Source organism: Lepisosteus platostomus, chromosome 13 (assembly GCF_059453375.1).
Source record: "Lepisosteus platostomus isolate fLepPlt1 chromosome 13, fLepPlt1.hap1, whole genome shotgun sequence".
NCBI lineage: Eukaryota > Metazoa > Chordata > Actinopteri > Semionotiformes > Lepisosteidae > Lepisosteus > Lepisosteus platostomus.
Genome location: NC_142623.1, coordinates 18,496,123 through 18,510,448, shown reverse-complemented (window position 1 = coordinate 18,510,448; position 14,326 = coordinate 18,496,123). Strand labels below are relative to the sequence as shown.

The 14,326-nt window shown below is 37.7% G+C and overlaps 1 protein-coding gene across 1 annotated transcript; it reads right to left on the bottom strand.

Annotated features, from left to right (window-relative positions):
• On the bottom strand, positions 1-10,894 carry LOC148650164 (uncharacterized). The gene is made up of 9 exons (XM_088602805.1): positions 10,819-10,894; positions 8,250-8,399; positions 7,774-7,836; positions 6,405-6,458; positions 5,983-6,036; positions 3,719-3,772; positions 2,507-2,655; positions 1,585-1,688; positions 1-1,256 (listed from the first exon to the last, which is right to left on the bottom strand). Exons 1-9 carry the CDS (start codon positions 10,892-10,894, stop codon positions 1,133-1,135), a joined length of 828 nt encoding a protein of 275 aa, XP_088458931.1. The 3' UTR covers positions 1-1,132.
• Between the last annotated feature and the right edge of the window lie 3,432 nt (positions 10,895-14,326).

The window sequence follows — 14,326 nt, the reverse complement described above, 5'->3', positions numbered from 1 at the left end:
TTTATTAAATTGTGTTTATTCATTTACACAAGACCGTCCTGTTTAAGCTGATTTTAATTCATTCTACAGATGATGATCTGTGCCAGAAGGAATACACAATGAAGACATTATAAAAAAAGAAATAATGTAATTATAACATTGAAGATCCACTGTAGGTGTCAGCATTGCAGCAGAAATGTGACAAAGGGGAACACATTTCTTGTTGTCATCCAAGAACTAAAGGAGTGATGAAATACTGTGGCAACCATATCATTGCCTTTTCAAAACCAGACCCACAGTACAAGGTCTCTCACAGTTTTTGCTCTGTGGTACTGTACTTTGTTTTCAAGAAGTTTTGAAAATTAGATTTACACATCCTTTTTCTGAACAATGTCATAACAGAATATCAAAGCCCTTTGAAGCACAAATATGTGTACAAATAAGTTCAAAATTAATTAAATGTGCAGTGTGAAACTGAAACTGGGGTATGGCTGGACACCATCCAAGCTAGAAACAGACACAAGATGGGCTACATCCTTGATGGGAAGTCAGTCCATCACAGGACAGACACAGATATAAACACACTCACACTAGAGCCAATGTTCCCAGAAGCCAATGAACCAGCATGTCTTTAGATTATGGGAGTAAGCCACAGCATCTGGCAGAAAACCCATACAAACAAGAGGAGAACATACAAACTCCATGCAGATAGCACCCCAGCTTCATCCAGGTGGATGCTGCACATTGGTGGAGGTGGAGGGGAGCCCCCATTACCTGGAAAGCGCTTTGAGTGGAGTGTCCAGAAAAGATAAGTATGAGCAATTATTATTATTACTTTATTATTCCTATTATTTTACTCTGTCCCCAGACAAGGCAAAAATGCTAACCAATGTGCCACCACATGTTATAATTGTTGTCATTGCTGCTGCTGGGAATGATGATTTACTTTATTGTACCAATGATTGAAAACTATGCAAGCAACAGAAAGAGTTCACAGTTTTTAGTTAATACTGCCACTGATTTTGTGCCATATAGTAGATTTGCTTGCACATTCCCATTAATTACATAAATACTGCTGCTGTTGAATGCAAAATGAAGACTGCTGTGCTGGGGTCCTCAAAAGCCTGTTTCAGGAGAGGTAGGGACAGGAAGGCTATAACCTCTTTTCACAGATCCATCTTTTAATCTCGCTACAATGTCCATCATTCAGTTTAGCTTCTTTCAGCTCTCCACAGTCCTCCTCGCCAGCATTGTTGGGCTCGCCAAGATTCCAGTATCTAAATAACAAAATAAATATATTTTCTCAATTTATTTTGTAATGTGCATTTCAGTTTAATTTGCACATGCCTTGCTTCACATTGAAGTGGCTGAAAAAAAAACAGAATATTGTCATCATCCCTTTCCAGGAATATTGTCATAACTTGCACCTTTCTGAAGCTGTTGATCTTGAGTATATCCATTCCATGGATACCACTCTACTCTGAGATTGTAGCTTCGGTGATGACAGCAAAGTCCATGTAGCAGTGCAGGAATGGCTAAGGGACCAAGAAACATCATTTTGCTACCAGGCCACCCTTAATCTGGTGTAGCAGTGCTGTCACTTACTTTTTGTCCACTGGTGTTCCATCCACCCATTTCCAGCTCCCTTCCCTGTCAAGGTCAGTCAAGCCCAGCCAATGGATAGAAGAGATTTTGCTGCTCAGATGTGTCTGGGAGCAATGATGAAAGATATGAAGGATTGACATGCCATTGCAGTACCTATGGTGCCCATGTGGTTTATGGACACATTAAAAATACTGCTGTTCATTCTGATGAGTTGTAAAAGAGCATTAAATGCAGCAGTGGGAAAAGGGGAGTGAAAACTTAACATCTTGGATTCTCGACTTGTTCTAGGCTGAGATACGAGCCAGATGGATTGAAATCAGACTAAGCTGCCAGAAATCAGTTTAAGCTCTTATTCACCTTTTCTTCTCTTCTCAAACTTCTTCCCCCTTCCAGTCTTTCATTTTCTTTTTCTTCTTATCTCCAGATGCCTACAAGCTCTGCAACACTTTATCTCCTCCCTCAACATCCACCTCAAGCTTACTGGTCCACTCCTATTGTGTCCCTGTTGATTTTTTCTGCTTCTCCTCTCTCTAATTCTAAGGTCTCCTTGTTCCAGGCCCAAACCCTACCAGCTTCACCCGGAACCTTCTCCTCCACACTCCCCTCTTGCATATTATTTCCTGTGATCACCTTCTCTCCATTTCCTATCTCCTTTAACTTGCTTTACTATGAGGCTGCATTTAGGCCTCTGCATCTCTGCTAAAATTCAATGCTTTGGAATGCAACATACCGTATTTAAAAACATTCACTCAGAAATAATTTAGCTGCGCATCATTCTGCAAGAATTATTTTTGTAAATAAATTCAACCAAGTGCAATTTTAAAATGTTTCTTTTCAATGCCACTTAACTTCATCAGATTTCTGGACTGAATTTTTCAATTCAATGTCAAATATAGAGGGAAAGAAAGCATCTTGGTCTCACCAGCTCATCATCATTGTTGATAATGGCAAGGCCAGAGGCCTGGTTGGCACAGTATTGTTGAGCTCCACTCCAGTCTCTTGTTTCTTTTGAAAAATAGTAACAACTTCCACTGAACAGGATCCAGTCACTGGAGCACGATTTTGTACAACCTACAGGCAAATATAAAAATGTTTTCTGTTTCTGTTGACATTGTTACTTTCCCAATAAAAATACTTGTTTAAAGAATTCCATTTTTGTTAGGTTTTGTTAGGTTTCTTTTTCCAACAATCACTTTACTTAAAACAGCATAGCAAGAGAAAAACATGGGACTCTTGTACACTAGACTCATGATTTTACTAAGAAGACTTCATAGAAAATGTATCTTTTCAACAATTGTTTCCTGTCTGTGCTTAGTTTTTATAAAGTTTCAATCTCATTTCTGCAGCAAATTGGCATGGATATTAACACTGCAGCATTCCAATTCTATTGATTAGGTTTTAGTTTTTCTTATGTGTTTCAATTTCTCCCCATCTTATCAGAATGTTCTAGATAGGTTTGACTGAGTATTCGAAATGTTCTCTTTATCCGTCACCTTACGATGGACTGGTGTTGAAATCATATGCTCTCATTTTTGTTGTGTTTCTGGGATAGGTTACTGTGTAACTGCTACGCTCACCAGGATCAGAGACTTTCTGATTGTGATCTAATCATGAATGGAATATTTCTCCCTGGAAAACCATGCAATCGCTTACCACCTGTACTACCCGATGTGACACAATCAAGTACAAGTCATTTGACCACAAGTACCTACAATATGCAGATCCAGTATCTACAACTGCTATTGCTTTGCTGACTAGATTGATAGGTAATGCTGTCAACCTTTTATTTATTGAATACTCTCCTTTGAAGTGAAAAGTGTAACACATTTCTAATCCACTGAAAATTTAGAATGCATTAATTAATGATAATGCAAACACTTCTTTGGGGATTTGATCCGAATTTCTTTTTCCTAACAGGCAAATATAGCAAATATGTGAGGATCTAACATCATATTAAACATTTCTTGGAAATCCAGGTAAAACAGTACATTCCTAGAGGCTGCAATTTCTCTTTTTAATCACTTTAAAACAGTAAGGGTAGATGCCCAGGATGCACAGTTCTGGTCCAGCTGAATGTGTTTACCATACTGCCTAGAATATATCATCTCTCCTGGTCCAAAATCAATGCACTAACCTTGAGCCTGGAGCTGGGAAGTTAAACTGTTCAGCCTGGATGACATCTGGGACACTGAAATAAAAACAGAACCTCCATGTTCTCTAGTGTCTATGCAAAAAAGTCAGTACTTGCAATTTCAGTTGAATCTTGTTCAAATAAGAACACTGTCCATATGATTTTGGAATCGGATTGTGAGATGCTCAACCTCGAACACCATTCTTGACTAAAAAAAATGGGGTATTCTTATTATGACAGTTATAGATTGAAGTGTCTCTAAAAATCCAGATACAATGGGTGACACCTGGCTAGTTTCAAAATTTCCAACTTCAAAACAAAGGAATGTTTAGCTGAGTAGAGGAAGTCCAGTATCAGTGATCAAAGCAATCAGAAAGTTTACCTTGGTTTATTTAATTAAGTACTTAATTAAGTTCTGAGGAAATGATTAAGTATCAATCAACAGTCCAGAAAGATACTATATAAGTGAAAAACAGTGGGAGAAGGACAAAAGACAAGAGAGATCCTTGTTGCAGATCACCTGGAAAGACCATATTGGAGCTAAGTATTTGAAACCTGTTAAGAGAGCTTGCAATTCTGTGTTTTTTGGGAACTCTGTTTTGCTGTCTAAAGAAATGGCCTCTCCTAGTTTTGAGGGTACAGTTTTAGACTAGGAAGGTAGGTTTCCATTCAACTTGTGGCATCTGGGTTTGCAGAGAGAGAGATTTAACTGTAGGTCATATTGTGGTTGGTTTAGAATGTAGCTTTCTCTTATTTTGGCCTTTGTAACTGTTATATAAGAGTTTGAATACTTTGTAATAGTCTGGGGTTTCTCTGGGTGGTTAGGCCTTTGGGACCCCTTATTTGTAAATTGGTACATAGTGTAACTTGTATGAGGTTATTTTATGTTGTGAGTTGTTTAGTGTGTGTATTGTCACTGTTAATAAATATTTGTTTAGCCAAGTTCGCCTGAATTCACACCATTTCACACCACAGCTGTGTAAGAGTTCATGTGCCTCTAATTATACCAACCACTCGGGTATAATTTTGGCAGAAATGTTTACATGTTGGGGTTGATGATTATTTATTTTACTTACTGCTTAATCTGCTAAGCTCATTTTCTGATTTTCTCCATTTTGTCCACCCATATTTGTAACATTATTTATCTGTCACTTCACAGAGTTCATGATCTCTAGTATCTAGTACAAAATCACAGAGATGTATTTTGATTGTCAGCCTAATCTTGTTCAGATATACTGTATAGCCTGGAATGCTATTGAAAACTCTGAATATACTAATGGGGTATTTGTATTTCTCTTTTACTTCATATAGGAAATGCTGTATCTTGAACTACATTATTGGTTGGCTTGCTAGTTTATGCTTTATCCTGTTTTGGTTACTAATCTTTTTAGTAGTGGAAAAATTAACTAATTTACATTGTCTTTTTTGTTGAATTTGACCTGACAATTTCTTGGAATAAAAATGTAGTGCATTGTTCTTCCAGATAGTGTGAGTAATACAGTATATAATCTATCCTGATTCATAATAAAATCACTAAACTTGGACTTGGAGCTGGTCAGATGAACTGATCAGCCTGGATGACATCTGAGACACTAAAACAAAAGCAGATCCTCCAGGTTCTCTAGTGTCCAGTACAAAGCAAAACACTTGAATTTGAATTGTAAAGTGTTCAAACAGAACACAATTCGAAACTGAAAATAATAATGGGGTGTTCTTATTTATCTTTCCCTTCACTGAATGAATGTTGTATCTTGAGCTACATTACTGGCTTGCTGAACGTCTTGATGATTTATGCTGTAGCCTGATTTTTTCACTAAACCTTTTAGTAGTAACACAACAAGACCTCAATCAGTTTCTGCCTGGAATGATGTCTCCTCAAACATTTTGTAATCTCTAGAAGTTTACATAGTAGAAGCCTGATTTATGATTTGAATTAAGGCTAAATAACTACACTGACTGTATGATTTTGGATTAAGATTGTAAGACGTTCAGCCTGAACACCATTTAAGACATTGGAATATGCTTAATTATCTTTAAGTTTACAGAGTCCACGATTTTAAGTGGCCAGTACAAAGCCAAAAAAGAAAGTTTTTGTATTGTCAGCCTAATCTTTTTAAATAGATGCGCTGACTATATGATTTTGGAGCACTATCTGAAAATTACTGAAAAAAAGAGATGGGTATTCTGAGCTGCCTGGATGAATAAAGCTAAATGTGAGAATGTTTATTCACCCATCCAGTCCAACAACCTGGAAGCTGAACACTGACCGTGAGTTTGGAACTGGGAATCCAAATTCATCATTGCAGAGGAGATCTGAGAATCTGAAATGATGCAAGAACAGCCAAATGGTGACTATATTACTACAATGTTTTTATACCGGTAATTGCCATGACATTTTTGCTTAGGGTACATTTAGCACTGTACAATACCAGGTTGGTCAGTAGAACACACTGTATAAATACATTTTCAGCATACACAACCTTAATCCTGATAGAGATAACACAGATGAGAATGGTTTACTATAAATATTTATGAATTCAGCTGAAACGTGTATCACAGACTGCATAGGCTAATCAGTCCTATCAGTTAACACATTAACACATTAATTTAATCTTTGCCTGAAAAGTGCTATAAATTCCCAAGAACAACCCCCTCACATACACACACATACTGTACACACAGCACCTACCATTGCTCATCAACCCAACTTGTTTCATTTTCAGGCTTTGAATTTCTGCAGAACCTATAAAGATAAAAAGGCACTAGTCATGTGAATGTGCCAAACGTAATTACAGCAAGCTGAACTCAAGTACGACGTGAGTCATAAGAAGAGCTGGGGGAAGAAAGTGGAAAGAGAAGCACTGAGAGTTCTTGTAGAAGAGGAAACTAGATAGTTCCTCCTTTTTTAGCCCTCTTCAAAGAAAAGCCATAGTATCTTCATTCTGGATACCCTGTGTTTCCCTCAGAATTTCAGTTTCTTAGGTATCACTTCTTAAGCAGGAATATGCTTGTGGTTTTTCTATGACTAATGGCAAAGCAATGCATAGAATTAAAATAGTAAGGGAAAAGCTCGGGACCTTATTATATAATAAACAAATTATACTGGGATCCTAATTGTTTATCACTCCCTTAAAACAGTATCTCCCTTCAGGAGTTTAAGTTGTTCTATCCTGCATGTGTTTCAGGACTAATCGAAGTCAGGAAAGTTTTCAAATTAAGATTTTGGTGGAGTGGATGAGATTTTTTCTGTTTGCTGCCAAATCCTTTATTTAAACAGGCCTTAAGCAGCACAAACTATAGAGATACACATTATGCTACGTGAATGTAAATGTAAAAAGCAAATGGAACTCTACAGTACAAATCCCTTTCAGGTCTGTGTCCACATACTGTATGTTTGTGTGCATACAGGTTAAAAATGATGTCTTGTGTGAGATTTTGTGAAATATTTTGCTCTGGGGTTGAACATGGTGTAACAATGTGGGAGATGGAGGAGCACTGGTAAATATGCGCTGCTGTACACCGTGACATCCAGTCTAGCCTGGGAAAAAAGAAACTGCTCAGCACAGCGGTAACCAGACTGGACTTACCCTTTTTAATGGGATCCAGTCTGGAAGAGCAGGGAGCGCAAGGCCAAAACAAAATAAAAACTAGACATGTAAAAAAAGGTCAACCTGCCCGGTAGATATGTGTGATGGGACAGGCACAAAGAAAAAGAAAATAAAAAACATTGGCCTTATGCTTGGATACAATCCCCCTGGGACTGTCAGTGGAAGTTACTCCCCTTCTGGGATTTCCATGCTTGTCCCTTCGGGGGGTGTTCATGTCTTTTTAAAGAGCCTTCACAACTGTGGCTCATCCTTAATCAGCCAGTACAGCTGTGGCCACTAAAATAATGCCTTCATCCAGGGCCCCTGCCACACATGGGTTAAAACGCAAATACAGCCATATTTCTTTTTGAGAAAATGTATACAAGTGGACCAGATCTCCTCTAAGAAAAATAATGTTCCCTACAAGGATGCAAAGGGAGACAGCAATTACATTTGAAACTGATATCTTACTGCTCTCTTTCAAGGCAGCTTGACTCTTTCGGAGGTGCTGAATTTCTTCGGTTAGTGCAGAGTCTGAAAGAGAGAGTCCAGATTGAGAGGTAAATATAAATGATAACGTCTGATCTGCTGTGAGAGCCTCAGTCCAAAGGACTGTTATGTGGTCATTGACCTTCAGCAATGGTTTCATTTTACTGCTTTTTTTCAGAGTGGCCCTTAGCAAATAAAATCTGTAAAGGGGTTTCTCTGGGCTTGCATGTACTGGCTCAGCGCATTAGTAGACAGGTACTGTTTCACAAATCTACAATATAAATCTAGAACAATCTATTTTTTTAAAGAATTACATACTGAAAGCCTTCCAGGTCAAACTGAAGAGTTCCTTCCAGGAGCTTAAACGCAGGATTTTGTTAATTTGCAAAATAAGAAGGAAGAATTGTAATGTAAAATGATTCATTCAGTTGTCATACCCTGCCAGTTTCTGGACTTACACTTAATGAAGGCCAGTGGGATGAAGACTACCCAGCCTACAGTGACCATCAACAGCAGGACATACAGCAGAATGATGGACTTGGTCCCAGCAACAGCAGCAGCTGGAGCTGTAAAAGGAGTAGAAGATTTATTTGCAATCCAGTAGGTTACTTTTTATGTGACAGTCACTACTGTTGAACTTCCTGTCTTTTGAGGAACTGAAATTTCTTTTCTTTTTTAGGCAGTTTAGAAAGTATGGAAGCCCGTTTCCGCCAGGGAGTAAAAAAAAATGCGCTATGGTATCTCAGAATGCCGACTTAGCAACTCAGAATTGCGACTTAGCAACTTAGAATTCCGACTTTATACTGTATCTCACATTTGTGTCTTCGAGATAGCCATATTTCATTGTCTGTCCTTTTGTTATTGTAACGGATTCGGGTTCTAGGGCTTGTGCCCTCGCCGCTCCCACCCTAGTTCGTGCCTCGCTGCACTGGCTCGAACCTGAGTCTTGCCCGATGAGCTAAAGAAGACCTTCTTTTTTAAGTAAAAAAGGACATACAATGGAAATAATAAACACAATTAATAGAAAAAGCTAGGCAATCGATGCACACCTCATAATTTAATTTTTGTAATTTTGGGTAATTTGTCTATTTGTGTACTACAGAAGAATTTCTCATTGTCCAACAAATGCAGAATAATAAACAATCTGGAATTAATGTAGTACACACAGTAAGATTATTCTCTGCCAATATAAAATAAAAATTCAGCTGCAGGCAACAATCAGTTTAGGGGAAAAAAAACATCTCTGTTATTCAAGACCTATTCTTCCAGGACTACCTAATGAGAGAAAATAAGTTTTACCTGATGGTAGCTGTATTTTCCCAGTCTGGAATTGGTTCTGAGCTTCTATGTGGAGAAAATCATTATTCCCATAGATATCTGCCATTTTATTGATCAGTAGAGCAGATGTGTCTCTTTGAACTGCTGGGTGTAAATGGTACCTTATGGCAGCATGTACAGTACTGTATGAGTGGTTTTAAAGAGGAAATGTGTGGTATAATGGTTTGATGTGTCACAAAAAAGAACAAATGAGAAGTCCTATTGCCAGAAGATTTTGGTCATTTTCGCTTAAATTAGTTTGATGGTCAACAAAATGAAGTCTTCATTCTTTTTCCAAGATTTGTGATAGTAACAGTTTTTTTCCCAGTGCATTATTAATAACTGAGCACTCGGTGAAGTAAATTTTAATTAATCATACATGTTAACATAAATTCAAGTAGGTACTGTAGCTGAGTCAGCATGCAAAAGCTGCAAAGTAATAAGTAAAGGTTTATTCTGTGGTAAAAAGAGAATAAAAGAAACACAACATTTCAGCTGTGGAGCCTTCTTCAGGTGTTTATTTGCTCACTGTAATGTACTTGCTCACTAATGTACCGATGTCCAGGTAAAAACTAAAATGTTTCACAATCAAAAACAGATCTTGGTGAAATGGTGACATTTCTCATTACAGAATATTGTGCTCATCTAAATGTTTGTGACTGTAGGTGAACCTTGTAGCATACATACAAACCAAAAATGGAAGCGTTCATATTCACACATACTGTATATATATATGTTGCAAAGTAGCAGAATACATTGCAAGTAAATTATTGATAAACTGTTACTTAATGAGTAAATACAATTAGTATTTCCTCTTTCTAGTTAATGCTTTTGACAATCTATCACAGGTTTACATGGCTATAGGATATTCTTATGTTTCTGGAACAATTTCAGAAAAATTGTTTGAATTTGTTTTTGTACAGCTTTAAGCACGACACAGTTTGAGATAAAATACAGTACTTTCCCATGCTCTCAGCTTACATTTCTGGTATTAACAGAGGAAGCCTACTCCCACGCTTAATTTATATGAATAGTTTTAAAAAGGAAATCTCTCTTTGCGTTGCTGAGCTCATTAGAAATGAGAATTATGTATTATGACGTTACTATGATGAAAACAATAAAGAAATTGACGTCTACTACAACGATAATACAAATCATCCAAGAGGAATGTTTAATGATAAAAACCAAGTCATAACACTTAAATATATATTGTTACAAATGGGAGGTTACAAAAATGGTGAAAATCAGGAACTGACTGAGCGGTTTAGTCAATAATGAAATAATTATAACCTGCAACTTGTAAGTGATTTCTCTAGAACAGGGGTGGGGAACCTTTTTTCTGCCAAGGGCCATTTGGATATTAATAACATAATTCGCGGGCCATACAATATTATCAATTTAAAATTAGCCTGCTATATTTGGTCAAACGTTTAATTAACACACCCCTAATGTGATGGCTAGAACTGCCTCTCTTTGGTGAGGCATGTGATGTTAGCTGGTATTGATGATGTTGCTACTTGCAACTGCTTTTCCAGGTTTGCGTCGGTCAGTCTGGAGCACAGTCGATCAAACAGCCACTTGCTATCATTGAGTTCCCTGACAGGTTTTCCCTTCATCTCTATGAACTGCTTGACTTCATTCCGCAGTTCGTAAAACACAGTGTGTTAACACTTTCACAACGTATACACTCCCAGCCTGCCTGGCACTGACTGTCCTCTGAGTCACCACAATACAGGCAGACGGGCCGAGGGCAGCCGGCGAGAAGCATGCGTGTCTGTCCCGTCATGTTATCACGATATCACATTAACATTTTTCATATTAGTCGATATCGATAATTATCCTGATACATGTCAAATCATTATTTCTTTCAAGTTTAAAGGCAGATTTTTTCTCCTGAGTGAAAGTTGAAGAAACCAGACAGTTAATTGGTAAATTAAACGACTCTTTATTTTAAGAACACAACACTTGCCAAACAGCAGAAACATTAAATAAATCTGTTATCTGCCCGGTCTGCAACACACATGCACTCGCGCAGTATTTTGTGCGCATGCGCAAACATGCAAACAGAAACATATATATCGAACTTTTGTTAAAATTATATTATATTATATATCGAGGAAAATTATATCGCGATAATTATCGTTATCGAATTATCGCCCATCTCTAAGCCTGCGGTTGCCTTGGCAGGACCAGACCAAATGATTTTGCGGGCCTTAAATTTATATAGCGTTCCCCACCCCTGCTCTAGAATATAGAGTACCTGAGTGGTTGGTATAATTAGAGACACGTTAATTCTTTGTTCTTTGGCACAGCTTTTGTGAAAAGAGTAATAATCCAGGCACACTTGGTTAAACAAGTATTTATTACAATGACGAGACACAAATTACACTACACACAACAAAACATACAGCATACAGTACAGTACAAGTTACAAGTTACAAGAGCCCGAACATCCTAATCACCCAGAAAACCCCTCAGACTTCTAGTAAGTATAATACTCTTAAATCATGCCTACAGAGGCCAAATAAGAGATAAGCTGCCTTCTAAATACAGTAAATGCAATACAACCTGCAGTAAAGTCTCTCTTTCTGTACCCCGGATGCCACAAAGTAAATGAGAGCTTATCTCCCCATTCTAAAAATGCACCCTAAAAACACAGAATAGCAAGCTCTCTAAAGCAAGGTTCAAATAGGTTTTGTTTGTATAATCATGAAATAGGGGTTCCTGCCTGCCACAAGCTTCAGGTTCCAACTCCTCTCTTCTCTCTATTCCTGTCCTCCTCTTATCCTTCTTGTTGTTTCCTTTCTTCTTATCTCTCTGTGATCTTAATGTGATCTTACATTGTATGTTTCTGTGCTGCTCATTGACAATATTAATCTACAACTTACCCAGGTATACTAAGATAAACCTTACAATGGATTATGATCAAGGGGCCTCCACATCTCAACAAACATCCTCTCAGTCACCTAAAGCTGTAACAACATCAAGTAGGCAGTTGCATCAGCATTGCTTAGGCTGCAAAGGAACAAGTAAAGGTTTATTCCATTATGAAAGAGAAAAAAAAAGAAACACAACATTCCGGCTGTGGAGCCTTCACATGAGTGATAATAATAATAATAATAATAATAATTGCTTACACTTATATAGCGCTTTTCTGGACACTCCACTCAAAGCGCTTTACAGGTAATGGGGTCTCCCCTCCACCACCACCAATGTGCAGCATCCACCTGGATGATGCGACGGCAGCCATAGTGCGCCAGAACGCTCACCACACATCAGCTATTAGTGGGGAGGAGAGCAGAGAGTAATGAAGCCAATTCAAAGATGGGGATTCTTAGGAGGCCATGAGTAAGGATTCATCCACATCCAAAGGAGGCTCCACAGCCATGTTTTTTTTCTTCTCTTTTACATGGAATAAACCTTTACATGTCCCTAAATATATACAGTATATATGCAAAGGAACAAGTAATAGGTTTATTCCATGCTGAAAAAAAGAAGAAAGAAAACACAACGTTTTGGCCGTGGAGCCTTCTTCAGGCCGAAAACTTGTGTTTTCTTTCTTCTTTTTTTTCAGCATGGAATAAACCTATTACTTGTTCCTTTGCAGCCTACATATACAGTATATATGCCCAATATATCAAAGAAAAAGCAGTGAAGTTTGGCTGAACCAACATTTTTAGTACACAGTATCAGGAACCGGACAGGCATTGTTCTATAAATTAATATGGGTGCAAACCAACACTCTGTACCCAGGCCACCACACAATTAAGTTCAGTGATCGTAGATCTATAAATCTAGGCACCCTCATCTAAAATGCTCTGCAATACAGTCTGGCAGGGCAAACCTTTCACTTGTAGACCTGATAGGATGTTCTTTATTAATGTGTTGATACAAACTTCTGGAAACATGAGTTCCCATTTTTATTCCCAACACAGGTCATAGATGTGATGGCACAGATATGTCAGAGTCAATTATAATTTATCAGAGGTAATATGTATGATACCTACTGAGCACCAGGGCACTAGGAACCTGGGAGAAGGTTAAGCAACATTAAAGCAGAAAAGGCATGACTGGGCATTTCATTGAACACAAAGCAGGGGACACAAGAAATGAAAATGAAACATTTCATTACAAAATGCTAACATCAGCTACCCTTTCTATGAAACAGATCATCAGTACTTATTTTAGCAAAATCAAAAGCCTCTTCATGAATGTACACTTTCACTTCCCCAAAGTCTGTCAAAATGAATCTCAGTAATTCATCAATTCAATAGCCTACATACAGTACAAGATTAGAACATTTTAAAAAATGAGATTTCTTTCTTCCAGTGGAATTGAGGCATTTTGTACAAAAATAGAAAATACATGGGAGACACAAAAGCAAATTATTTCTTCTTTGATTCATTATGCAGCTGAGCTCTTCTGTAAACATGGAAAGCAAGTGTATTTCAAACAGTGGCTATTTTGCTTGTTCAGAAAGTATTGAGTTGGTTACTTTTACAGTACTTTGTGGTGTTTGGGTAACACGAACCTCCTCCTATACAAACACAAAACTGAAATCTTTGTGCCAAAGAGCTGTGAAAATACTTTTAATTTAGATGTGTTTATTGCTTGGTGAGAAATATGAAATACAGTAAGCTTCGCTCTGGGGAATAGCTGTGAGGAGAGAAAGTGAACACACATGTCCCCTTGTGGCTGCAAATTGCAATGTCTTTTCACTGACTAATGTTCAACTGCATGTTGGAATGATGGAATTTACAAGCTCATAAAACAGCAATTTAGAAATCAGTGGGATTTATATGCAGATACAGTACATATAACATATAACATTATTAACATAACATTATTATTGGAAATATCTAGGTCTGAATTAAAACGCACAGGTTATATTATATACAGCTGTTTTTCCTGTTCCAGAAAATTGTTTGGAACACAACAGAACAAATTCTGATTCCAATGCTAACATAACCTGCATTTCTTAAGCAAAGTATGACATGTGACAAGAAGAAGGACTTGCTAAACTTTTTACAGCAAGTTGTACTTTAATACAGAAGCATGAGTAGCTGTTGCATTCAGATAGGAATCTGGACACGCAGGCCCGTGGGGTGAGTTTTATGTAAGGAGAAGCTGGGACTTTCTCGTGATCTTGCATATCTAGCATTTAATATCAATACGAGGTGAGTTACAGTATTCAATACAGCACTGTTTACCTCCCCAT

Bases quoted from the DNA above. Each gene is read 5' to 3' on its own strand.
- LOC148650164 (XM_088602805.1), bottom strand. From the start codon at position 10,894: ATGACGGGACAGACACGCATGCTTCTCGCCGGCTGCCCTCGGCCCGTC. The intron at 8,400-10,818 runs GTCAGTGCCAGG...TCACATAAAAAG, and splicing joins TTGTGGTGACTCAGAGGACA to TAACCTACTGGATTGCAAAT. The intron at 6,459-7,773 runs GTAAGATATCAG...TTATCTTTATAG, and splicing joins AGCTGCCTTGAAAGAGAGCA to GTTCTGCAGAAATTCAAAGC.